General features: G+C 48.5%; 5 protein-coding genes and 1 long non-coding RNA gene across 9 annotated transcripts; 4 read left to right on the plus strand and 2 right to left on the minus strand.

Annotated features, from left to right (window-relative positions):
• Window positions 1–1,656: 1,656 nt before the first annotated feature.
• alg12 (ALG12 alpha-1,6-mannosyltransferase) lies at window positions 1,657–8,861 on the minus strand. 2 transcript variants are annotated; one of them, XM_052055202.1, is made up of 10 exons: window positions 8,657–8,861; window positions 8,267–8,399; window positions 8,022–8,195; window positions 7,756–7,950; window positions 7,589–7,693; window positions 7,274–7,496; window positions 7,014–7,183; window positions 6,858–6,933; window positions 6,536–6,781; window positions 1,657–1,808 (listed from the first exon to the last, which is right to left on the minus strand). In XM_052055202.1, exons 1-9 carry the CDS (start codon window positions 8,813–8,815, stop codon window positions 6,544–6,546), a joined length of 1,473 nt encoding a protein of 490 aa, XP_051911162.1. In that variant the 5' UTR covers window positions 8,816–8,861; the 3' UTR covers window positions 1,657–1,808; window positions 6,536–6,543. The 2 variants fall into 2 exon arrangements, with proteins under 2 accessions (XP_051911162.1, XP_051911161.1); XM_052055201.1 differs by lacking the exon at window positions 1,657–1,808 and having other exon boundaries at window positions 5,737–6,781.
• On the plus strand, window positions 1,755–6,258 carry zbed4 (zinc finger, BED-type containing 4). The gene has a single exon (XM_052055173.1). It carries the CDS (start codon window positions 1,755–1,757, stop codon window positions 5,442–5,444), a length of 3,690 nt encoding a protein of 1,229 aa, XP_051911133.1. The 3' UTR covers window positions 5,445–6,258.
• Window positions 8,862–9,081: 220 nt separating the features above from the next.
• Window positions 9,082–11,687, plus strand: creld2 (cysteine-rich with EGF-like domains 2). Its single transcript, XM_052055208.1, has 10 exons — window positions 9,082–9,441; window positions 9,554–9,636; window positions 9,935–10,045; window positions 10,124–10,215; window positions 10,296–10,472; window positions 10,557–10,658; window positions 10,721–10,804; window positions 10,868–10,963; window positions 11,198–11,338; window positions 11,416–11,687. Exons 1-10 carry the CDS (start codon window positions 9,307–9,309, stop codon window positions 11,463–11,465), a joined length of 1,071 nt encoding a protein of 356 aa, XP_051911168.1. The 5' UTR covers window positions 9,082–9,306; the 3' UTR covers window positions 11,466–11,687.
• A 231-nt stretch (window positions 11,688–11,918) lies between these two features.
• Window positions 11,919–17,167, minus strand: LOC127593618 (dynamin-1-like protein). 2 transcript variants are annotated; one of them, XM_052055187.1, is made up of 19 exons: window positions 16,945–17,167; window positions 16,386–16,527; window positions 15,965–16,011; window positions 15,826–15,897; window positions 15,600–15,686; window positions 15,370–15,532; window positions 15,145–15,265; window positions 14,823–14,954; window positions 14,482–14,688; window positions 14,249–14,369; window positions 14,010–14,165; window positions 13,828–13,917; window positions 13,586–13,678; window positions 13,467–13,520; window positions 13,209–13,280; window positions 12,784–12,915; window positions 12,603–12,712; window positions 12,357–12,516; window positions 11,919–12,249 (listed from the first exon to the last, which is right to left on the minus strand). In XM_052055187.1, exons 1-19 carry the CDS (start codon window positions 17,044–17,046, stop codon window positions 12,193–12,195), a joined length of 2,118 nt encoding a protein of 705 aa, XP_051911147.1. In that variant the 5' UTR covers window positions 17,047–17,167; the 3' UTR covers window positions 11,919–12,192. The 2 variants fall into 2 exon arrangements, with proteins under 2 accessions (XP_051911147.1, XP_051911148.1); XM_052055188.1 differs by lacking the exon at window positions 13,209–13,280 and having other exon boundaries at window positions 16,945–17,166.
• A 99-nt stretch (window positions 17,168–17,266) lies between these two features.
• stmp1 (short transmembrane mitochondrial protein 1) lies at window positions 17,267–18,150 on the plus strand. Its single transcript, XM_052055222.1, has 3 exons — window positions 17,267–17,434; window positions 17,606–17,659; window positions 17,762–18,150. The coding sequence occupies exons 1-3, from the start codon at window positions 17,420–17,422 to the stop codon at window positions 17,831–17,833; spliced, it is 141 nt and encodes a 46-aa protein (XP_051911182.1). The 5' UTR covers window positions 17,267–17,419; the 3' UTR covers window positions 17,834–18,150.
• A 615-nt stretch (window positions 18,151–18,765) lies between these two features.
• Window positions 18,766–21,410, plus strand: LOC127593643 (uncharacterized). Of its 2 annotated transcripts, none has more exons than XR_007960459.1 (3): window positions 18,766–18,784; window positions 19,913–20,004; window positions 20,633–21,410. It is a non-coding gene; the product is annotated as an uncharacterized LOC127593643 (long non-coding RNA). The 2 variants fall into 2 exon arrangements; XR_007960458.1 differs by lacking the exon at window positions 18,766–18,784 and adding an exon at window positions 18,863–19,688.
• The last annotated feature ends 2,001 nt before the right edge of the window (window positions 21,411–23,411 follow it).

Genomic DNA, 23,411 nt, shown 5'->3' on the forward strand with positions numbered 1-23,411 from the left:
CAAGTGATCATCTAATTCAGTTGTCCTTCCGGACTAGCACTTGAGCCAAACCCGGAAAAGCTCGCTGTCAAACAGCACTTGCGAAATTGTCTCGCCGGTTTTTTTTCCCCTTAAGTGAAGATGAATGTATCAACCACTTTTTAGCAACGCAGTTATGAGAGTGGAAATGATCACACTGGTCTCACCCACTAAAGTAATAGTTTTCGTAACATGCTATGTTTATTTAGAAATAACCGTCGGTTTGATGGTGTAATACACGACCGTTGTACTCGGGCCATGTACGCTTTCATTAATATTTGTTTGCGTTACCCTGGTCTTTGATTATATCTTAATTAATTACGTATTGTCGTTCAAATACAGCGTATAATATTGCCCTAATAACAATAGTATACTTTATTACCTCGTAACAAAACTTTGTGCCTGTGTTCCGGATGGTCTACTTTGGTTTTTCGCCACAGGCTAAAACGGGGGTCACCAGATAAATAGCTTGCGGGCCTGTTTTCAAAATAGTTGACTCGTAATAGGACATTGTGATTTTCTAGCAATGTTACTGAAAATGTAAACGCTGGCGGGGTTGCATCGTGCTATTTTTCTCACTATCAGGAGAAATCAGAAACATGAATGAGTGTCTTCATAAATGGTCGTTATCGGCAACATATTAAAAAATATTACTAAAGGAGCAACGCGGCATTATTTCTGAAAAAGGACAATCTATCAAGGCGCCGAGTCTTTTTGTAACGGCCGTTTATATACAAGAATTTTGAAAATTGGACCATGAGTTTTTTTGTTTTTTTGTTTTAGAAAAAAATGGCCTTTTGGGGGATCAATTTTGTGTGATACCTCCTACGGAGAATCGGGCTAAAAAAAGCTGACCAAAAAAATTTGAGTAACCGGTATAACTCCATTATTTCTCAACACGCTCCTCAGTGCTTTCGTTTCGTCTTCTGCTTGGGCAACCCCCCCCCCCCCCCCCCCGTTCTCCAATTGGCTGACAAGGTACAGATAAAAAAAAAATTATCCACCAATAATTTCAAATGCCGACACTTGACCTCAAAACTCATCTTCACTTGCGCAATTAGAGTATTGGTGGGAAGAGCCGCGTGCGCAGTGCAAAAGGTCATGTACTTCAGCGAGCAATTGTTTTTTGTTTTTTTTTTTCCCACAAATTTATTTTTGGAAGCGTGCAAAATTCCACAAAGAAGGCGACCACTCGTCACATTGATAATGAAAATCAATTTTAGCCAATTTAAAATTCCACACGCGTCGATCATACTGAGAAGTAGCTCTTTGTTTCGAAAAAGGGTTGGGGGGGCCGTCGTGAAATGTGTCACGCCCGTCAGCAGTTCAGGGTTGCGCAAGAGCACAGGAAGTGAACGAGCAGCTCGCCAACAGCCATTCCAAATTTCCGTGTCGAATGGGGAGATTGTTCGATTCCCGAGCTAATTCTCAGTTGACGCGAGTGTAAACAGAGCACACTCTGGTTAATATTATGCAATTGGACCTCTTGTCGTTATAGCGAGGAAGAGAATGGACTCTGACCTTGTTTCCCGCCTCCGTCTAGGTTGCGTGCGGCGAGGTGGAACTATTTGGGTCATAAATGGAGAGGGACAAGCTGGCATCCCGTGACCCGAGCAGCCGCACAAACAAAACGACACCTGCTTGAGAAGCGTCCGGCCAATGAGTGGAAGCGATCCCGTCTGACGAGGCGGACCCCCGACGACACGACAGAAAGCTTTGTGGGGCCGCCCGCCGCCATGGACAGGGAGGAAGACGCGTCCGGCGCGGGTGAGGATGCGTTCAACGGCTCCCTGCAAAAGAAACGAGAGGCAAAGGGGTCCTGTCTGAAAATCGAGGGTCAGGATGGATACGTCTTTAAATCCTACAGCATGAAGCCGCACAAGACGAAGGACGCGCCGTCGTCTCGCTCGTCCAAAACACCCCATAAAGACCTTTTCCAATCAAGCCATCTTTCTTCTCAGGGTGATCAACAGTTGGAGTCCGACCCCGATAAAGAAACGGATCGGGCGTCTCCGTCTCTTTCGAGCAAATGGCTCGACGTCCACGAAAATAGGGAGAATGAAAAATACGACGGCGAGCCCGCTCGGCGTATCAAAGACGAAAGCCGAGATACAAACGATTTAGAGGACGAAGGCCACGATTTTGAAAGACTGGCGTTCGGCCCTTTTTTGAGTCGGGACGGCGACGACTACAGTAACTTATTAAGCGGCTACACGAGCACCCTTTACGACGTTGCCATGGATGCCGTCACCCAGAGCCTTCTGGCCTCCATGAGAAGTCAGAGCAACCCGAGGAAAAAATCCCCGGCGTGGAATCATTTCTGCATCTCGCCGCGGGACAATACCAAAGCAATCTGTTTGTACTGCATGAAAGAATTTAGTCGGGGCAAGAACGAAAAAGACCTCAGCACCAGCTGCTTGATGCGCCACGTCCGAAGGGCTCACCCGACGATGCTTTTCCAAGAAGGATCAGCGGACGCCGCGACGCCCAATCAGAGTGCTTTAGCCGCCTCCTCCTCCTCCTCCATTCCTCCTTCCCCAAACTCGCCAAAAAACGGAGACTTAAACAGTTTGATGTATCCCGGGTCAAAGGCCACGTCGCCGTCCGACAATTCAGACCCGTCATCCAAAGAAGGGTTGGCCAAAGTAGAACCAAAACTCGAACCGCTTGCCATCTACGGTGCTCTTGAATCGTCACATTCCGGCGAAAACAACCTTGAAGACGTATCCGAGGGAGGGCCAGAGCGCCTTCCGAGCAATCCGAAAAACTCCAGTTCCCGTCGGCGATCGGCCGTATGGAAACACTTCTACCTTTCGCCCGTGGACAATTCCAAAGCGGTTTGCATCCACTGCATGAATGAATTCAGCCGCGGCAAGAACGGGAAAGATCTCGGCACGAGTTGTCTTATTCGGCACATGTGGAGGGCCCACAAAGAGGTCGTGATCGAGGAAAACGGATTGGGCAATCACATTCCCCCGCCCTACTCGAACCCGCCGTCCATGTTGTCCCGCACGCCGTTACACGACCCGCCGGATATAAAAAAGGAATGGCCGCTTCTTCTCCCGCCCTCACCGGAAACCATGTTAGACGAGTTCCCGCCGACCGTGGCGGAAAGCTCGGACGTGAAGGAGGAGTCGGATGAGGCGATGCTACTGAGCGAGCAGGAGTCGGCGCTCAATCCGCCGTCGGGCGCTCGCGGGGACGACACGCCCTCAACCTCCTCGCCGTGCGATCTGTCCGAGATTGCGGGCCACAGTCGCAATCACGTCGTTTTTGAGCAAAATAAGAAAATCATGAAACGGGTCAAGTCGGAAGTTTGGCAGCATTTCATCGTGTCGCCGGTGGACCAGTTAAAAGCGCTGTGCCGCTACTGCCCGTGCGTCATCAGCCGAGGCAAGCGGGGCGACTTTGGCACCAGCTGTCTAATGAGGCACCTGGTGAGGCGCCACCCGGACGTCCTCCAAAACCAAAAAGCCGCCGACGACAAGGAGCCCCCCTCCCCGCAGCCTTACCTCAACGCCGCAGCCGACGCCGTTTCGGTCGCCGCGGGAACCCAAAGCCCGGCCTGCAAGAAAAAGCCACAAAGCATTTTCAGTAAGAAGACGTCCAAACTGTGGAACCATTTTTCAATTTCGCCCGCCGACCCCACCAAGGTGGTCTGTCTGCACTGCGGCCGCACCATCAGCAGAGGCAAAAAGACCACCAACCTGGGCACCAGCTGCCTCTTCAGGCACATGCAGAGGTTTCACGGACATTTCCTCGAAAGCAACAACGCGCCGTCGGCCGCAAATCACGTCAAACGACAGCGCGCCGATTCGTCGCTTTACAAAACGGAACCGAGCCGCGGGAGGCTCGACGAACACCACCCGGTGGCCCAAAAAATTACCAAACTACTCGCCGAAATGCTGGCGCTGGATCTTCAGCCGTCGGCCATGGTGGAGAGCGCCGGACTGAGCAGACTTCTCGAGTACTTCCAGCCCCGGTATCGCCCGCCGCCCTCTTCGTACTTCACCGGCACGGCAATACCGGAGATGTACGAAAAGGTGCGTGACGTGGTTCTGACGCATCTGAAAGAGGCCGAGGGCGGCGTCGTCCACTTCACCACCAGCATTTGGGTCAGTAGCCAGACCAAAGAATACCTGACCCTGACCGCACACTGGGCCACGTACGAATCGAGCGTCAGACCCCCGGGCCAGGACTTCCACTGCTCGGCTCTGCTCAGCGTGTCTCCGATAGACTGCGATCGGGACACGCACGACATCCCCAAGCAGCTGGAGTATCTGTGGGATTCGTGGATCACCTCGGCGGGTCTGAAGCGAGGCTTCACCGTCACCGATAACGCCAACGTAAGGAGCAGCCTGGAGGACCGCGGCCACGTCGCCGTGCAGTGTTTCGGCCGCGCCATCGACGTCATCGTGAGCGAAGCCATAAAGAGCCAGAGGATGGTGCAGAACCTCCTGAGCATCGCGCGGAAGATCTGCGAGCGCGTGCAGCGCTCGGCCGAGGCCAAGGAGAAGCTGGTGGAGCTGCAGAGGGACCACCAGTTACCGGAGAACCAACTCATCCAGGACATCCCGTCCAAATGGAGGACCTCCCTCCTCATGCTGGAGCGGCTGGTGGAGCAAAAGAAAGCCGTCGACGAGATGTCCGTCGAGTGCAACTTCAGGGAAATCATCAGCTGCGACCAGTGGGAGGTGATGCGGTCCGTCTGCGACGCGCTGAAGCCTTTCGAGGTGGCCTACCGGGAAATCCGCAGCCGCACCGCCACCCTGGGCCAAGTGGTTCCGCTCATTCACATCCTGAACAGGAAGATCGAGCTGCTGTTCGACGAGACGGTGGGCATCGACAACATGCTGCGCTCTCTGAAAGAAGCCACGGTGAGCAGGATGTCGGCCACTCTCGGCGACCCGCGCTTCACCTGGGCCACCATGCTGGACCCTCGATACAAGACCTCGCTCTTCACAGAAGAAGAGGCGGAACGATGTAAGCAAGACCTGATCCGGGAGCTGGACCTGTTCTCGTCTACCTCAACAGAAAAGTCTTTGCTGCTCAACGGCTGCGACGAGGCGCCGGCGTCGGACAAGGACAACATCTGGTCCCTGATGGCGGACTTGAGACAAAACGCAAAGCACGAGGAAAAAGCAAAGTCCTCCGAACTGGCGGTGCTGGAGTACCTGGAGGAGGACATACTGGATCAAAGCTGTGACCCGCTCGACTACTGGAACCTGAAAAAGTTCCTGTGGCCCGAGCTCGCCAAAGTCGCCGCCCGTTACGTGGGCTGCCCTCCCAGCATCGTCCCGGCCGAGGCGCTGTTCGGCACGGCGGGCGTCAACTGCGCCCTGAACCATCCCAGGCCTTCGCTGGAAAACATGGAGGGTCTGCTCTTCCTCAAGGTTAACCTCCCGCTCATTTATTTTCAATACTGATAAAGCATTAACTTGAAAAGAGAGGGAATTTTTTTTTTAAGGACCAAATTTTTTAAGGACCAAGAGACATAGCTGTGAATTGTGTGATGTACAGGATCATGTCTACACTGATTTTCTTGCAATGCTGCAGCCAGGTTTGGGGCGTTAATTTGTTTTGTGTCGACTACTGTTTGAATACTTTGAAGAAGCTTTCATGAAAAGTCTCAGTGAGAGAGAGAGAGAGAGGTGCATCAGGGAGGGAGGGGTTTTCTAGTTGTAGGGGTTTGTGCGTTTGTTCATTAATAAGTGTGTATTTAGTTTTTTTTTTTTTCTCAGCTCTCTCCTTGTGCCTTATCCAAAAATCTACTTCAGGTCAAAAATGCTGTACATTTTTTTTGGGGTGAATCGGCGTAATCCATGTCGGGTTTGCTTTTGAATAGTCCACATTACTGATGCAGAGTTTTCTTGAAAACGTGGCCCAAAAATAAATGCTGTGACTGAAAGATGTTTTAACTTAATGTTATTTAATTTTTCATTGTGAAATTGCGGCTCATGGTACTGTTGTTCGGAGTTTTACTACTTTTTTTTTCTTCGCTTTAATAAAACTAAGATATTGTTGTATTTTCAGAATTGAGAGGTTTGGAATATAATATACAATTTGTCTCGTAAGCACAATTTCAGTTTCTGTTCAGGGGATTAATTTATGGGTTTGAGTCAAGAAATGTACTGTACATTTTTATAAGAAAATCTGAACTTGATTTGATAAATGTTGAGCATTGAAACTGGAACCACGCAAATGTGGCCCTTTGTAAATAAAGGTTTTCCTTACGGTAAACGCCTGCGTTTGATTTTCATTTCGAAACGGCTTTTTCGTCTGCAAGTCGATTCAATTTAGGCTTTTTTTTCCCCCTGTATAAAATATAAAATATGAATATCCGAAAGCCAAGAAGAGAATGAATTAGAATAATTTGGTCTTTATAGCAGACAACCACACACACACACACACACCCGCCCCTCGACCACAAAAAATGACACCTAAAGGAATCGCCCAACATACTTGTGCTTCTTTCATGTAAACTCCCCGAAGGAGATGAAGTAAGAATGCCGGTCACCTGACTCCTCAATGAGACTCCTTGAACGTGGTCCTCTGCATCAGCACGGTTTTGCTTGCCAACCTCACGCTAAACGGAGGCAAGCGAAACCAGTGGCGAGCGATGCCGTCATAGCCTTGCACGAAGGCCAGGGGCCGATGAGTGTCACGCAGGAGCTCCATCTTGGTGGCGTTTGCCTCCATCAGGAGGTGCGAGAACATTTCCATTTCGGGACTTGCGGGGTCCAGATCCTCTCGTTTGTCGTATCTGTTGCGTCAATACATGAATATTAAATATAACATCAATCCCGGGGGGGCTTTTACAATATGAACAATACACCAACCTCCAGTGTGGATTTTGCTCTAAGAAGCGAGATACTCCTGTTTCAGCAGCGTAGGTGTCAATGTGAACAAAGACCTCTGAGAAGATAGCATGCATTTTATATCATATCTATAAAAAAAACACTGTCAAGCTCTGGTCTAAAAAGGTCAATTCCTACCTGCCGTGGGCGGCAACAGCCTGTGCAGTTCCTGCATCCCTCGGCCTCCTGGGTAATTGTGATGGGAAACGTACAGGCAAACACCCGAGTACGCCGCGTTCGTCACCAGCTGGCCCACCACGACAGCCGAGCCCAGTTTGTACATCCACGATTTGTAATAGTTGCTTAAACTAAAAAAAAAAACACAAAACACAAAAAGCATTATAATGTGTTTTTTTTTCTTCTTCCCAGTAAAGATTAAATGCCGTTTGTATACGGACATAAAAGAGCAGCCTCGGGCAGCTATGAGAGTGAGTACGGGGAAGGTGTAGATGATGAAGCGCAGCTCTTTGTGCGGCAGCAGCGAGTAGACGAGGATGAAGGCCACTGGGGGTAGCAGTAGGATCCTCATCCGCCGGTCCAGCAGCCCGACGGGGATCAGTGGCAGCGTGCAGCCCAGTCCGCGGGGCAAAGCCGAGTAGAGATACCAGAGAAAGGGTGAGGTTTAAAAGAGGAGTCAAGGAGATCCATCCATTTTGGGGGTTGTCAATACTTTTCAGCATCAGTATTTCATTATAGCGGCGTCTGAAAGGATATTCCCCAGTTGGAACTTTTGTTGAGAACAGTGTTGTACCAAAACACCTGGCCTTCTGGCCACAAAAGCTTCCTCCAAAAGAACGTGTCGATCGCCACAGTCAGAGCTGCAAAAGATACAAAATCAAACTCTTACCATCTAAATGCACACTGCTCCACTCCCACTCACCCAATGAGAGCAATCCAGCGGGAACGGCATAGTAAAGAAGTTCCGTGAAGCGCAGCGTTCTGCTCAACAGAGATATTAGCAACATAAGACCCAGCAGGATGCAGAGCTCCGAGCGGAACACAATGATGGCGAAGGCGGAGAGGCCGATGAAGCTGCCGTGTTTTTGAGCCATCCAAGAGGTGAATGCAACCAGGACTGCAAAGACAAAGTGACAAATGAGGTCGATGCACTCACCACTGATATGGTTCGCAGTGGTGCTTTCTTACCAATCGGTAGCGCAAACACATTAGGGAGCGTCCTGGTGCTGTAGAACATGAGGTGAAACTGAGAGGCGCACATCAGGCAGAACAGGAGGGCCACCGTGGAGCCAAACTGCCTCTTCACCTCTCGCTGCATGTGCCACAGCGCAGCGATCACGCATGCTCCCAGAGAGGCTCGGACTGAACATAAGTAAAAAAAACGGCATCCTAAGGTGAAGTTCTGACAGTTGGGTGAGGTGCGAGTCATCTACCGATGAGCTGTGTGGAGAATTTGGGCGCGCCCAGCAGAGAAGACAGAAAGACAACAGGGGAGCAAAGGATGCAGATGAGCAGGGGACCGATGAACGTTCGTGGTACCACACCGGGGAACTCGTGGTGGTCGTACTGAAAGAAATCAGCAACAATAATAGGCAACATTAGGTCTAGGAAACGTCCACATTTCTCATTCCAAAGTCAATTTTTTCACTTCGTTTTTTTTTAAACACTCCCAAAATTCTACATTTTCCATGAAATCTCTTCTAAACTAAGTCCTCTAATTACATGGCGTGTCATCATCACGATTTAACACAAGTACATTTAGTGACTTATGTGTTTACTTCTAGCCTAGCCTGTTAGCCTCAGGCACACCTGCTGCTCCCTACCTTGTCAAAGTCAAACGTGTGATACAGGAGGTCGTGGGCCGCTTGCAAGTTGAAGCTTTCTTCCACTTTGGTGAAAGGACAGATGAATAAATGTAACAGAACCACGGACGTTAGTAAAACTAATATTGGGAGCGCCAAAACATTCATTTTCACAGCCATGACAGATTCAGGATGGTGACTTTTTCCGGTTTAAACCGGACGTGACGTAACAACTCCTTTATGTATCTTTGAAACATTATTCGTTTTAGTTATTATGAAAGAATATTTGTATTTTGAAATTCAAGTATTTATTTGAGCAAAATTATGATTTCTACATTTAAAATTCGCGTTCGTGAATTTTCCACGTGGGGAATGCGCTGGTTGTCCCGAGCGTGGCGGCAGGTGATTGGCTTTCAGATGGATTGGCAGGCGCAAAGAGCCAATCGCCACAAGACACAATTCGACCGATGGGGCTGAAGCAGAAAACTGGAAGTCGTGCATCTTTTCCTCAGCCGGCATGTAAATAAAGACTACTTTAATGCGCGTTTTATTTAAACGCTCTCTCCTATTTATTCTATAAAACGGTACGGCGTGTGCGGCACTCCGAAAAGTACCATCAGTAGCAACTTCGTTGTGGGGTGGAATTTAGTGTGTCCTCATGAAACAGTGAAATGCTGCCCTCGAGTCCAGAGCTGCGACTTCTCGGGCTTTTGTCCTGTTTTTTCATTTTTCAAGTCACGAATGCCAAGAGAGATTTAAAAAGCGCTTGTAGTACCTGCCAGCGGATGACTGACAACTTCCAAAAGGTAAGCGAGCATTGGGGTACCTACAGTGTAGTTAATGAATACGTCTAAATGTATATTGTACAATTTGCATTTTTAAAAATTATTTTATCTTTGGCGGTATTTTTACTTTTAGGGCTATGAGAGAACTGCAAAGCAAAATTTTGGTGGGGGGAATACAGCCTGGGAGGAAAGGAAGCTGTCTAAATATGAGACAAGGTGAGACTAAACTTAAGATCAGCCTGCCCCTGTTAAAAATAAGCTTGTTTGCATCAAACCACAATAGGGAATGTAGATATTACATAGGCGTTATTCTGGAATTTGAGGACATTTCTTGTCCCCAAAGAAAAAAAATTATCTATACTCAAGACACACACACAGTTTTGTAAATGATAGTTGCTCTTCCGCATAATATAACTGTAGCCATAGCGAAAGGGATTCTTGAATATTATTCAAAATACCACGCAGCTGTTTTTGCCTTGGGACAAATTCACGTCTTGATTTTTGAATTTTACAGCGAGATCCGACTGATGGAGATCGTCGAGGGGCTGTGCGATAGCAGCAGCTTCGAGTGCAACCGGATGCTCGAAGAACACGAGGAGCAGTTGGAGACATGGTGGTTTAAAAGGTTCGTGGAAGTGCACTCAATGTTGCTCGAAACATCTACTTCATGTCCTTTTTCCCTCTCTCTGTGATTGCAATGCAGGAAAAACAAACATCCTGATTTGCATAAATGGTTCTGCATTGACACCATCAAAGAGTGCTGTCCAAAAGGCACATTTGGACCCGACTGCAATGGTGAGGAAACTACCACTGATCTGAACCTTGGCCAGAAATCTTCTATATATCTCGCTACGAATCATGCACTTGTCTCCAAGCTTGCGTCGGCGGCTCCGAGAGACCGTGTCACGGGAACGGCAAGTGCGACGGCGACGGAACCCGCGGAGGGGACGGCAGGTGCACGTGTGACGTGGAGTACAAGGGGGACTTCTGCCTGGACTGCATCGACGGCTACTTCAACGAAGTGCGCAACGACACCTTCTCCCTGTGCACGGGTACGATATCACCTTACCTCCGTTTATTCCCCCATCTTCAAATCACCTGCTGAATAATCAGCATCTCTCCCCCCCCTGCATTAGAATGCCATTCCTCCTGCAAGACCTGCAGCGGTGGGGCAACCCAGCAGGACTGCGACGAGTGCAAGGATGGTTGGGAGGAGGATGAGCAGGAAGCCTGCATCGGTATAAAAACAGCATCATTACACGTCCAAAATAATTTCTTTCAACTCGGGATGTGATTCCAGATGTGGACGAGTGCTCCAAAGACTCACCTCCGTGCCAAGGAAACGAATACTGCGTCAACACGGAAGGCTCTTACTCCTGCAAGGGTAAAACGCGCACATTCCAGTTCAGTCGAACGATACTGGAAATGAGCTCTCCTGCTCCTTCAGGATGTGATCAAGCTTGCACGGGATGCACTGGCGCCGGTGCAGACAAGTGCAAGGCGTGCGCCGGCGGCTACCAGGACACTGAGGGCACCTGCTCAGGTTTGTGCGGTTTAATTAATGGATCCCAATCGGCCGTGTTGAAAGAAATGGGTGGCAAGTCGCATTTAAATGTTAATTTAATTGCACTGACTGTACATTATTAGGCACCGGTAATAAGAGAGCCGTCTCCTAAATGTTGCATTTTTAAAGATAATATTGCTCACGTTTGATTTTCAGGAGAAGGGAATAAGTTGACCTGGCTGGTTGTTGTTTTTTTTTTCTCCCCCCACTAAGATATTGACGAGTGTTCGGGGGCCGAGCCGATGTGCACCGATGAGCACCAGCAGTGCGTCAATACCAGTGGCGGCTACAAGTGCGTCTGCTCCGCCGGCTACGAGGACCACGATGGAGAGTGTGTCCAAAAGCCACAAGAAGGTTTGTGTCACTCTTTGATGATGCTTGTACAAGTTTCTTCGTCTAAATCTTTGTAATTGTGTCATGGGAACAAAAAGAGGAGCCAGCGGTATCCGAGACAGATGAGAGTCCACATATGGAGCTCTGATGTGGAACAGGGCACTGACCGGGAAGACCTTCGGGGGAGGAATATTTGACGCTGCTCATTTTAAAAACAAGGAAATGCACTTCCAGAACTTATACGGCAGCCGGGTTGGGGGAGCAGTGTTTTCTACCTGTGGACCAAGGAGTCTATGCCGTTTCTCTCTGCTGTGCTCAATTGGTCCGTACTTGTCTTGTTTTAAAAGTAAATAAAGGTGTTACAAATAAAGAGACTTTTGTGTTTACGTTTTGTCAACTGCTGTTGGTGGCAGTGATTATGAATGACCACAAGAGGGCAGTGTAACCGAGAATAAACTTGTTACAGTGCATCTTTAGGTGGTCAAAAACTCACCCAATCAAGCTGAAATGGAGACCGGCTACTTTTTGTGGTGTTATTGGTGACTTGCGGCGACTTCCTCTTTGTCCAGACTGCAAAGGAACTCAAAGAAAGCCACACGGATTTCCACTGTTGGAGGCAGCACTTTGTCTTTTCGCGTCGCCGTGTGTTCCATGGCACGGGCAAATACACATCACAATTTGACAACTCTGTCCAGCCACAATAAATAAAATGTTACAAAGTCATCACATTGGGGTCATGACGGGCCTTTCGTGCTCGCAACAATGTCCTGTATTTACATGACCATCAAAGCGTACGTGTTTGGAAGGTACTTGAGCCCGTCACGGCGTCTACTTTTGAGGGAGGTTTCAGTGCATTCTTCTGGTTATCATTCAGTTCACCACAGATGAGTTTCTCTGATCTCCGCTATCACCTGGCTGGCTTTTTGCAATGCCTGTGTGTTCCCACCCAAAAAAAAACCAAACAAACAAACAGCAGAAGGGACGGTTAAGGAATTTTCTATTGCTAGTCCGGCCTAGGAAGACTTGAAGCGAGTTTTACCTGCAGCATGTCGGCCGCCTCCTTGCGGCGCTGGGCCATGTCCTCCGACTCTGTCAGCAGATCGTTGAGGAGGCCTGACTTGTAGAGCTGACCCACCAGCTCGCTCTGGAGACTGTCCTTCACATGGTTGACCAGGAAGTGCATAACCGCCTTGGGCACGCTGGTCAGAACCGATCATTGGAAATCATGCGTGATGTATTTTAAGAAAATACGGTCGGGTAACAAAGTGGGTCTCAATGCGCTTACCTGTCTTGGATGTTCTTGCGCACAATCAGGAAGTAGGACTTGATGAGGCGCTCGATGACCTCGCAGTCCCGCTGCTCACGGGATGACAGCTTCCTGGCTACCGGGACCGGCTACGGGTTCAAAGGCAGAGGTTATACAAGAAACGATACTCGGGAGGAGGAGGACAAAGACGACAAGTCACCACATCCAGCAGGTTGACGGCTCCTTTAAGAGGGCTTCCCGGACCCGAGCCTGAGCTGTCCTCTCCTTTTTTGAGCATCCCCCTCCAGGTGCCCGTGCCTTCCGGCTCGCCCTGCGGCCCCGCTGCTTGAGCCTGCGGTCAAAAGTACCGTCAACGTGAATGCCACACTGCATTTTAGTCTACTGTAGGTTCCATTGTCACTCCTGTGAAGTTTTACACCTCGAAGAGGCTTGGGATGCAAAACAAAACCAAGAGTTTGGGGGGGAAACAAGGAGGATAGGTTAAGACGGGAGGGAAAGCAACATTGTTAGCGCAGGTCCATGAAAATAGCACGACATGGGAAAAAAAAAATCAAGAATAGGGTACAAGCCAAGCCATCCATTTATCAACACTGCCAACTCGGCGCGGGGCCAACAGCTGCCCACCTTGGCGCCGTCCGCGTCTGCTCCGGACGCGGGGGGCTCGCCAGAAACCGTGGCCGGGCCTTTGCCAAGAGACTGGCAAAGAGATCAAATGAGGGCCAGAGAGAGAGAAAGCGGAGGTCAGAGGTGAAAGAGGCGGGGGTGCAGTCCAAAGTCATTTGGCTCCTATATGGAAGCGCTTCCTTCTTTTTGAGGTTCAAAACAAAACAATATATTGCATCTCAAATCTTTTCTTTCATGAATATTAAAGAGGAAACGTACCTTATCCCGCGATACCGCAGTGGGCAGTTCTCTCATCCGGTTTCTCCTTTGCTCCTATAGATACACACAAATCGGTGAGTGGCGTTGGAACGAACGTGTATTTGCGGCTGAGCACTCACCTCGATATTGTTGTTCATGACCCCGCAGGCGTCTGCAAAGTCCGGATGCTTTGTGTTGATGTAAGCCAGCTCGATGGCAACCAAGTTGTGGACCTGTTGGAAGATGAGAAGCCAGGCAGCGGGGCTCTTGCTTTAATTTCGCGTTCAAAACAAACTGCCTCAAACAATCGTCTCGGCTAGGCTACTGACAAGATACAAAAGTGTTATTCGGGAAGATGTGAGGAAGCAAAGAAAGAATGTACCATCTCGTTGGTGATGGGCAGCCTCTTTCTCAAGAGGGAAGTGACAACTTCCACGATGGCCTCGTGGAGTTTTGGGAATCTCTGCAGCTCCTGGTGGACAACTTGGTATTAGCACAAGCCTCTGAAGGAAGGGGAAAAAGAAGCTAACACGCCCCCCCACCCCCCACCCCTGACCCCTCTACCTGCGTGCTGTAATTGCTACAGTGCTGGATGATCCTCTGCATCTCTTCGTGGACCAGCTCCACGCAGCGCAAGCTGGGCTCCTCCAGACGTTTGACCTGCTTCTTTACCAGCAGCTCGAAGGAGATCTCGGGCACGAACAGAGAGGGGCGCGGGCCCTGATGCGGAACGGGGGAGGACAAAGGTCAGCCATTGGGAGCACACAGAGGTGGGGGGGGGGGGGGGGAACGACAAAACTCACGGTTGCGTTTCTTATGGCTGTTAGGATATCGATGGTGCTGAGGCCTCCCAAGGGATCCACACACTCCAAAGTTCGGCCAAAGGTCTCGTGGAATATGTAACATATTCGAGCTCCGCCACACCTAAAGTGGAACAGCGAGGGGAGATATCGGATGCGGTTGACTTCACCGCGGGCCGCATGATTAAACGATTAAGAGGCCGTCGGCGTCTCGGCGCGATGCCGCCGACACTCACAGCTCCGCCGTCTCGATGTACTTGGCCGTGCCCTCGATGGTGTTGCAGTACTCGGTGGCAAACTTGGTGATGAGCTGGAGCAAGGTGGCGCTTTGGTCCTCCACGGGCTCGCCGTAGCTACCCAGCAGCGACTGGTACTGGGCGGCCAGCACGTTGATCCGCGTCTTCAGTTCCGGCAGACAGTCGCGGATGTGGTGCATCAGTAGTCTGACATGAGCACAGGGAAAGCTTGAGGCAGAATCGCGGCCATGTTGGTTAGTTACCAAAAAAAAAAAATGGAATAACCGAAAACAAAAATGTTAAAAAAATATTTAAAAAAAAAAATTTTGGACGACACCGACCTATTAAGGGTCCTGGCCAGGTATTTGGTCCCGTTCCTATTAGCGAGAGATGGATACTTCTTCTGCAGGAAAGCGTGTTCATCACGGATTGCGTCAGCCACAGACTTTTTATTGTTGATGTCCAGCTGGCTCCTGCACACGTCAGATAATCAACAGAACCATAGTCCACATATAAAGTACATCCGCGATGCTTTGGTGATTGTCGTTATTGATACTTTTAAGATGAATGGCAAATTTGGCCTTTTGCGTACAGTGATGGGCCATAAATAAACCGAATATGTCGAGCACACATCTCCAGATTCATGTTGAACGTGTAGCCAACCTGTTGACCACACCGATGAGTCCAAGTTTGACAGGAATGACTCGACCCATCAGCACGTCCATGGCATCGGTTCCGGCGTCCATCAGATCCAGTTTGGTCACCACGGCCAATGTCCTCCTGCCTGGAGGGTCACATTCAGGGATTTTGTTTCTCTCTCTTTGGCATGTCACATTTTGAAAAATCATTGTTCATCAATCATCTCAAAGAGTTGCTTTTGGACATTACCATCAGGGTCCACCTCCCGGGCCACCTTGAGCGCCTCTGACGTCGCCATGTCGGTGTTGGCGGCGGTGACGGCTAATATGATGCAGTTAGGGTTGGAGATGTGCTTCAGGATGAGATCTCGTATTTGAAGCTCGATGTCTTTGGGCTGATCTCCCACGGGCACCTCAGGGGGAAATTGTAGTTTTTCACGTTAAGGTGTACGTACGCTAGGTTGAGGCGTGCCGCGTTACCTTGGTGATGCCGGGCAGGTCCACCAGGGTGAGGTTGACAACGTGGGGGGAATATATCTTCAGGTGAATCGGCTCATCGCTGATGCCCTGCGCAGGAGGGAAATGTACACAAGGCCAATTCAGTGGGTACACAACATTCCCACACTCGTCAAAACGATTAATATTGCATTTGTGGATGCAGCATAAAAATTGTGCCGGTTAAAACCCACGCCATAAACAATCTCACCTTATTATTTCCCGACACACGCTCCGTTTCTGCTTCTATTTCTTGCCTGATTTCATCAAAATCAGTGTAGATCTGCTCCAAAAAAAAAAAGAAAAAGCATTGATTACCACGTAATGCTTTAAACCATGCCACCTATTACCTTATTTTTGGTGTGCAGAAACTTCCCCCACTCCTCGCCTTCTCTGCCTGTACAACACAAAAGCAAATTTTAGGGCATGACTACTTAGCTTATTTAAGACAAGACTGGTAGCTATGATGTGCAGGATGCTAGGCCATGAAAGGCAAGGTGGCGACGGGGCTCCACTAAAGCCGGGGATCAAAGCAATGTATGACGGGAGAGGGAAGTTAGTTAATATGCGATTCACATGACTACAATGCACCTTTATGGATCTTTTTCACACCCGGGAATCTGCAAGTGATTAAACAGCGGCAGAAAACAGAAAACTTCAATGTGGGCCGGAAAACAATGAGAACTCTTAAAAAAAGAAGGGGAAGGGATTCAAAAACCCAAAAGGCCTCCTCTGGGAGTGGAGGAAGGGGAGCGAAAAGTCCACGCCTACCGACGTCGTCATTTTTGCGGGCATCTCCCGGATCGATGTGGACCAACTGGAGGATGAGAGGCCGCCTGGTGACGATGCCGGTCCCGCGGGGTAGCAGATCACGGCCCACCAGGCTCTCCAGGACAGAACTCTTGCCGCTGCTCTGGAGATGGAACAAGCGTGGATTTTCATGGTTTACTTTTGTCTCAATGAATCTCCTCAATTCACTTCATAAATAAGAGTGTTCATTGCGGTGTCAAAAAAAAACCTTCTGGCATGTCTAATCGGAAAGTAGTACAGGCTGATGATGATGATACTGGATTTGAATGAAGGTGAAAACACAGCTAAAGGCACTTGTTGTCTAGTGGCCTATTTTGGCCCAACAGGGTGTTGGCAGGGTTCTTAAATTAGCACTGAACGAAGGTTATCAGTGAAGTGGAGTGGATGAGTTGAAAGCACTCTTCTTAAATACGTACGTACATGTCATTAACGTCGAATATAGTCCACTTAAATTCAGAATCAGAGACTAGCTAAAATTCCTCACCAAAAGACTGACAGTTATCGTAGCTTTTGACTGTACCTGGGTGCCCACCACAGCTATTTGAGGCAGTTGGATAATATCCGCGCCCACAGTGTTGAACACATCCTGTAGCTTGTTAATGACGGGTATAAGCGCCTCCATGTCTTTGGCGTCGCGACAGTAAGACGAGTTCGCCGGCTATTTGTTTGTGATGGAGCCAAAGTCATTCAATGTCTCGGCGCCGCCACCATTGCGACGGCAGCAGCTGCACTTGAGATTTCGCGGCTCCGGGAGTTGTAGTTTTCTCACGACACTCGATTGTGGCCCATCCTGATAACAGGACTACAAATTTGACTCTCGTGGAACAACGCGAGAACATACGATTGACTCCATCTGTCGCGCATGCGTAAACGCATTGTTTTGACAGCCTAGCTTTGACACACGTACATTAGTTTGTGTGTGCAGCCTCAAAGCTTTTAACGTTTTTTTCTTCAAGTAAATAAGTTTGCCATCTTTAAGACTTTAATATTGCGCTATGTTACAGTTCTTGGTGAGTCAAACCTACTTTTATTCTTCATCGACAATTTACGGGAGTTGAAAGTATAGCTAGCATAGCATAATTGTTACACAGCTGAGCGGTGTACTTGGTCAGCACAAAAACGTGAATATGAACCCGAATACTACTGAACGCCTTTAAAATTGATGTGTGATTATCTTTCAGGCTGGATTCACCTTGGGCAATGTTGTGGGGATGTACCTCGCTCAGAACTACGATGTAAGTTGACACTATTACCTTCACCAAGGCCACCATTTGTTATACTGTGTGAAGTGCGTTGTCTTCATTTTTGTCTGCGTTTCACTGGGTTTTCTTTTCAAGGTACCCAATATTGCCAAAAAAATCGAAGCGTTCAAGAAAGACGTGGAGGCCAAGAAGAAGCCACCTGAGTGACTGACGTGGAGGATGCTTCCACCAGAAATATGCACTCTGCAGAACACCTATTTATTTCACAGGGTTGTGCAACATGCTAGCATTTGATATAATTCAAATGTATGGACGGGGAATAATGACAGTGGCTGAAACATTTGTTACAGCCAGAAATGTTACATTACGTATATTTCAACGAGATGGCTGGATTTAAAATGTTTACTTTTGGTTTTGTAAATCCACTGTGCTACCCGTTTGGCACATATCTTATGATGACATGTCATTAAGAAACAATTTGAACACATTCATCTTCCAATAAAGTTGTTGGTCATTCCTTTAAAGTTGCTTGTCTTATTGTGCATTAAAAATGTCTATACACTATACACATCAATAAATGGATCCTACAGTAGACTAAAATGCAGTGTGGCATTCACGTTGGCGGTACTTTTGACCGCAGGCTCAAGCAGCGGGGCCGCAGGGCGAGCCGGAAGGCACGGGTACCTGGAGGGGGATGCTCAAAAAAGGAGAGGACAGCTCAGGCTCGGGTCCGGGAAGCCCTCTTAAAGGAGCCGTCAACCTGCTGGATGTGGTGACTTGTCGTCTTTGTCTTCCTCTCCCGAGTATCGTTTCTTGAATAACCTCTGCCTTTGAACCCGTAGCCGGTCCCGGTAGCCAGGAAGCTGTCATCCCGTGAGCAGCGGGACTGCGAGGTCATCGAGCGCCTCATCAAGTCCTACTTCCTGATTGTGCGCAAGAACATCCAAGACAGGTAAGCGCGTGGAGACCCACTTTGTTACCCGACCGTATTTTCTCAAAATACATCACACATGATTTCCAATGATCGGTTCTGACCAGCGTGCCCAAGGCGGTTATGCACTTTCTTTGAGTTCCTTTGCAGTCTGGACAAAGAGGAAGTCGCCGCAAGTCACCAATAACACCACAAAAAGTAGCCGGTCTCCATTTCGGCTTGATTGGGTGAGTTTTTGACCACCTAAAGATCCACTGCAACAAGTTTATTCTCGGTTACACTGCCCTCTAGTGGTCATTCATAATCACTGCCACCAACAGCAGTTGACAAAACGTAAACACAAAAGTCTCTTTATTCGTAACACCTTTATTTACTTTAAAACAAGACAAGTACGGACCAATTGAGCACAGCAGAGAGAAACGGCATAGACTCCTTGGTCCACAGGTAGAAAACAATTGCAGCTAATCAAAAATATTCTTTTGACAGGCTGACATGGATTAAGTTGTACAAAGTCTCACTTTTGTCATTTAACTCAATCACTGCCAGCGCAGTTCAAATGGATCTTTGACGTCTGGCGTTGCCAATGGCGGCGATCGAGTTGAAAACGAATCCCGTTTATTGATTATTGTATATACTTTTTTTTTTTTTTTTTCGGAAAACTGCATTTTGTAATTTCCTGCAAATGAAGCCGTAGTCATTCATGAAGCTTTTTGTCATCCATCACATAGGATAGGCTGCGCGCACACTGTGGGCCACCCCGATGATAATGTGTGTGTGTGTGTGTGTTGCTAATCCTCTAACAAGATTGTGTGTGTATCATCGGTTTGCAGCAGCGTGTGGAGATTAGCCTTGTTACCTCTAATGACACTGATCCCCCCCCCCGGCCCCCCCTCACCACGTTCCTCCTCCTCCTCCTCCTCATCATGTTGACTTTGAAGCAGCCCACCAAGGCGAGCAATGTGATTGGCTGGAATGCGCTCGAGAGTGTTTGCTTCCATTTCATCCGTTTCCAGTGTCGCCAGCAGGGATTGATTATTGCTCAAAGTTGCTCAGTGGCATCGTCGGGCCATTCCAAAGACCGTCGTGTAGATTTCAGAGAATGAAGAAATGATTTGAAGTGTGTCCGTTGAGGTGGGCTTGTTTGTTTCTGAATGGAGTGTGAGCCCGTTTTTGGTTTATTTTCAAATTTGTTTCAAAGTTTGACAGTGACTACTTCAAGTCCCATCAGAGGGTGCACACGAGCCGCAAGTTGCTGAAATAGTTGCTCGAAAGTGCCAGGCTGCCATCAGCACCTATCTCACTGTACTTCGTGTGTGTGTGTGTGTGTGTGCGTGTGTGTGTGTGTGTGTGTTTAGATGGAGCAGGCGTCCATGGAGCAGAAGGGCCACGCCAACGTCCCGTGGATAGTGGAGCCGGGTCAGGAGGCCAAGAGAGGAGTCAACACCAAGTACGAGACCACTATTTTTTAACCTGTCGCCTTGTGCACTCCTGCGTGTGTGTGCCTTTCCGAGGGTGGGCATAGGAGGGGACGGGCCAAAGGGGGGGGGCGGCAGAGTTGTTTGGTCTGGTGTGGCCGGGGTGGGGGAGGGCTCGAGTCGGGCATAAAAGCAAATCGCATCCCGCCAGTCCTTCCTCCTCTGTTAGGCCACCTGCATGACAACGTTTGGGGTGCACTTCTGTTTCCACCTCCAGGGGGCAGTGTCAGCCCCTCCCAACTTGCTGTTTGTGGGTCAGTCATTTCCTTTTCTTTCCTTTTTGCTTTCTGCGTTGTTCTTAATTGTCCGAGGGTCCCGCCCCCTGACAACTTGATTGACAGGTGCAGCAGTGTTTTAGCTGCCCGGGAGGCCGTTGTCATAGAGACGGCAGCAAGCGGAGGTGCGCTTTTTGGTTTTGTCGTCTTTTCTGTTCCTTTCGTTCCATCAAATAGCTCTACAGTGTTTCTTAGCTGGTTTACTGAGGTGTCTTTACAAAGCATGTGGCTCGTGAGACGCATGGCGGCCATTTTGCTGAGGGGCGGTGGGGGGGGGGGTGATACCGAGGGCTCTCCGGATAAGTGATGTCATCTCATTTTGCAGGGCAGTGGCGGACGCTCATGTCTTTTACTGTGGAAATCAAAGAATGTAGCCAGCCATAAACACATGGACCTTGTCAGGCATAACACGCACGCTCTTTTCAAAGGACTACAAACATGGACTCCCTCCCCCACCGCTGTTCCGCGTTTAAGCTTGACTGCTTTGTGACACACAAACACACAATAGGGAAGTGAATGTTCTGCTCCAACCTTTTTGTGGGGGAGGTTACCATGGAGATGGACAATTGGGCATGTCTTTTTTTTTAACAGATTATTCAAGGTGAGAAGACTGGTATCAATGTTTAGTATGAGAGTATTAAAACGCCACCCAAATGATCTTGTGCAATTCTCATCTGCTGTCACCCTCATGTCAGATTATTTTTCTATGCGCTCGAGACCGATGGCCGCCCCCCCCCCTGAAAAAAAACAACAAAAAAAGAAGCGTGAATGTGCTGACCTCCGTCCCTCCTCTCTGCACTGTATTCAACTACTGTACGTATGGGATCTGAGGGGATAAAATGTACATAAATATTTTGCCAACTCATTGTTGATAACTGTAATGTAAAAGATGGACAGATACTTTGTGGCACTGGGGAAAAAAAAAGCTAAACCAAGACAAAAAAGAAGACATGTACTAGATGATTCTATAGATGATGTACTTTGAGTGACATTCATGTAAATAGGCTTGGGCTTCCAGCACGCTGATTTTTTTGTAATTTTATGCCATTATTTATAACCCTGTAAAGCACACATGGAATAAAATATGACTTGTACAACCATGACAGAGAGTGGAAACGTTTTCTTTTTTCACAGCACAAGATTACCGACAGTAGAGATTTTTTTGCGTCAAATTGTGCACTTTCATTATCGCCTGAACAGACATTCAATTCTGACAGCAATTTAACGGTGAAACAGTGCCCTCGTGTGGACAAATGGTAGTACGGGCATTCGGACGGTTCTGGCCTCTTGTGACACCATTGTCTTCCGCGAACGAAAAAAAATCCTCAAATTCATATGAAACATGTTTGAAATAACGTTTTGTTTTATTTTTTTTTGGGGGGGGGGCATATCGATGTCTTTTCAAAAAATGTCCAGAGGTGTATGTGCCGAACTACGAAGAGGAGGCAAGCGTCCGCTTTGGCGACAACACACGTGAACTCGTCAAGCACCAAACATTGTGTACTGTATTCACTTGTGACTGTACTGGGTGATGAGAAAAATAAACTGATAGGTATTTTTTTTCCCATGCTTTTCTTCCAGCTGAGAAAGCCTACGTAGATGCGTAGTACACACACGCACACGCGCTGAGTGAGGCGGTGCGAGGTGGTGGTGGCAGGGGTGGGGGTTGGGGGGGGGCATTACTTGGCTGGTCGCGGCTCGATTGCAGCGAGCAGAGATTGAGTTGGGCGAGCGGCGAATGGCAGCGGGAGAAATCCGCCGTCGCCTTCCCGCCGGTGGAGAGAAGTCGCGACGGGAAAACTGTGGCGAGACGATCGCCGAAGGCCGAAGAGAGGTGCCCGTCCGCCCGTCCGTCCGTCCTAGCGTGTCACGATCACGCCGGCGCCGTCTATTTATTGATTTGTTTGTTTTTTCGGCACGCAGCTCGCTCGAACTTGTAAATTAGTTCAGGTGTAGTTTATAAATATGACAATAAATTTAACGAATATCTCTTTCGTAATGGTCCAGTGGTCTAAAACTTTGCTTTCGGTTCAGCCGATTCGGGTTCGATCCCCGCGCTCACCTACATGTGTGCATAAATGTCGGTGAGTAGAAAAAGGGACTGGAACAGGAGACGACTGTGTGGTCTTAAACGACTCGATCAACTTGAATTTGAAAATGATAGTTTGAAAGTTATACTTACCCTTTAACTTTGTCATGTTCATGTGTAGTTTATAAATATGACAAAAACTTCGTCAAAACTCCAATTGTGGTGGTCCAGTGGTCTAAAACTTTGCTTTCGGTTCAGGCGACTCAGGTTCGAACCCCGGGCTCACCTCCATACGTACATAAATGCAGGTGAGCAGAAAACTGAAATCGTACACGAATCTGTTGAATCCAAAGTGCAGTCTTTAACCACTAGACCAACTCGGATATGAGAACTACCACTTTGGAGGTTATATTTATTCCCACTTTGTCACGTTGAGGTGAAATCTATGAATACGACAAAAAATTCGCCGGAACTCTCAACCGTGATGGCCCAGTGGTCTAAAACTTTGCTTTCGGTTCAGGCGACCCAGGTTCGATCCCCGGGCTCACCTACATAGGTGCATAAATGCAGGTGAGCAGAAAAGTGGACTCGAACACGAGTCGGCTGAATCCACAGTATAGTCCTCAACCACTAGACCAACACGGATTTGGGAATTGACAATTTGGAGGTTATATTTATTCCCCAACTTTGTCACGTTGAGGTGAAATCTATGAATACGACAAAAAATTCGCCGGAACTCTCAACCGTGATGGCCCAGTGGTCTAAAACTTTGCTTTCGGTTCAGGCGACCCAGGTTCGATCCCCGGGCTCACCTACATAGGTGCATAAATGCAGGTGAGCAGAAAAGTGGACTCGAACACGAGTCGGCTGAATCCACAGTATAGTCCTCAACCACTAGACCAACACGGATTTGGGAATTGACAATTTGGAGGTTATATTTATTCCCCAACTTTGTCACGTTGAGGTGAAATCTATGAATACGACAAAAAATTCGCCGGAACTCTCAACCGTGATGGCCCAGTGGTCTAAAACTTTGCTTTCGGTTCAGGCGACCCAGGTTCGATCCCCGGGCTCA

Source organism: Hippocampus zosterae, chromosome 21 (assembly GCF_025434085.1).
Source record: "Hippocampus zosterae strain Florida chromosome 21, ASM2543408v3, whole genome shotgun sequence".
Lineage (NCBI taxonomy): Eukaryota > Metazoa > Chordata > Actinopteri > Syngnathiformes > Syngnathidae > Hippocampus > Hippocampus zosterae.

Bases quoted from the DNA above. Each gene is read 5' to 3' on its own strand.
- LOC127593618 (XM_052055187.1), bottom strand. From the start codon at position 17,046: ATGGAGGCGCTTATACCCGTCATTAACAAGCTACAGGATGTGTTCAAC. The intron at 12,916-13,208 runs GTGGGCAGCTGT...TTTTGACCGCAG, and splicing joins CAGACGCGGACGGCGCCAAG to GCTCAAGCAGCGGGGCCGCA. The intron at 12,713-12,783 runs GTGACTTGTCGT...TTGAACCCGTAG, and splicing joins CCGTCAACCTGCTGGATGTG to CCGGTCCCGGTAGCCAGGAA.
- stmp1 (XM_052055222.1), top strand. The intron at 17,660-17,761 runs GTAAGTTGACAC...TTTCTTTTCAAG, and splicing joins ACCTCGCTCAGAACTACGAT to GTACCCAATATTGCCAAAAA.
- alg12 (XM_052055202.1), bottom strand. From the start codon at position 8,815: ATGGCTGTGAAAATGAATGTTTTGGCGCTCCCAATATTAGTTTTACTA. The intron at 7,694-7,755 runs GTGAGTGGGAGT...TATCTTTTGCAG, and splicing joins CGCTGGATTGCTCTCATTGG to CTCTGACTGTGGCGATCGAC. The intron at 7,497-7,588 runs TATCCTTTCAGA...TCCTCTTTTAAA, and splicing joins CAAAAGTTCCAACTGGGGAA to CCTCACCCTTTCTCTGGTAT.
- creld2 (XM_052055208.1), top strand. From the start codon at position 9,307: ATGCTGCCCTCGAGTCCAGAGCTGCGACTTCTCGGGCTTTTGTCCTGT. The intron at 10,046-10,123 runs GTTCGTGGAAGT...ATTGCAATGCAG, and splicing joins GAGACATGGTGGTTTAAAAG to GAAAAACAAACATCCTGATT. The intron at 10,964-11,197 runs GTTTGTGCGGTT...CCCCCCACTAAG, and splicing joins CACTGAGGGCACCTGCTCAG to ATATTGACGAGTGTTCGGGG.
- zbed4 (XM_052055173.1), top strand. From the start codon at position 1,755: ATGGACAGGGAGGAAGACGCGTCCGGCGCGGGTGAGGATGCGTTCAAC.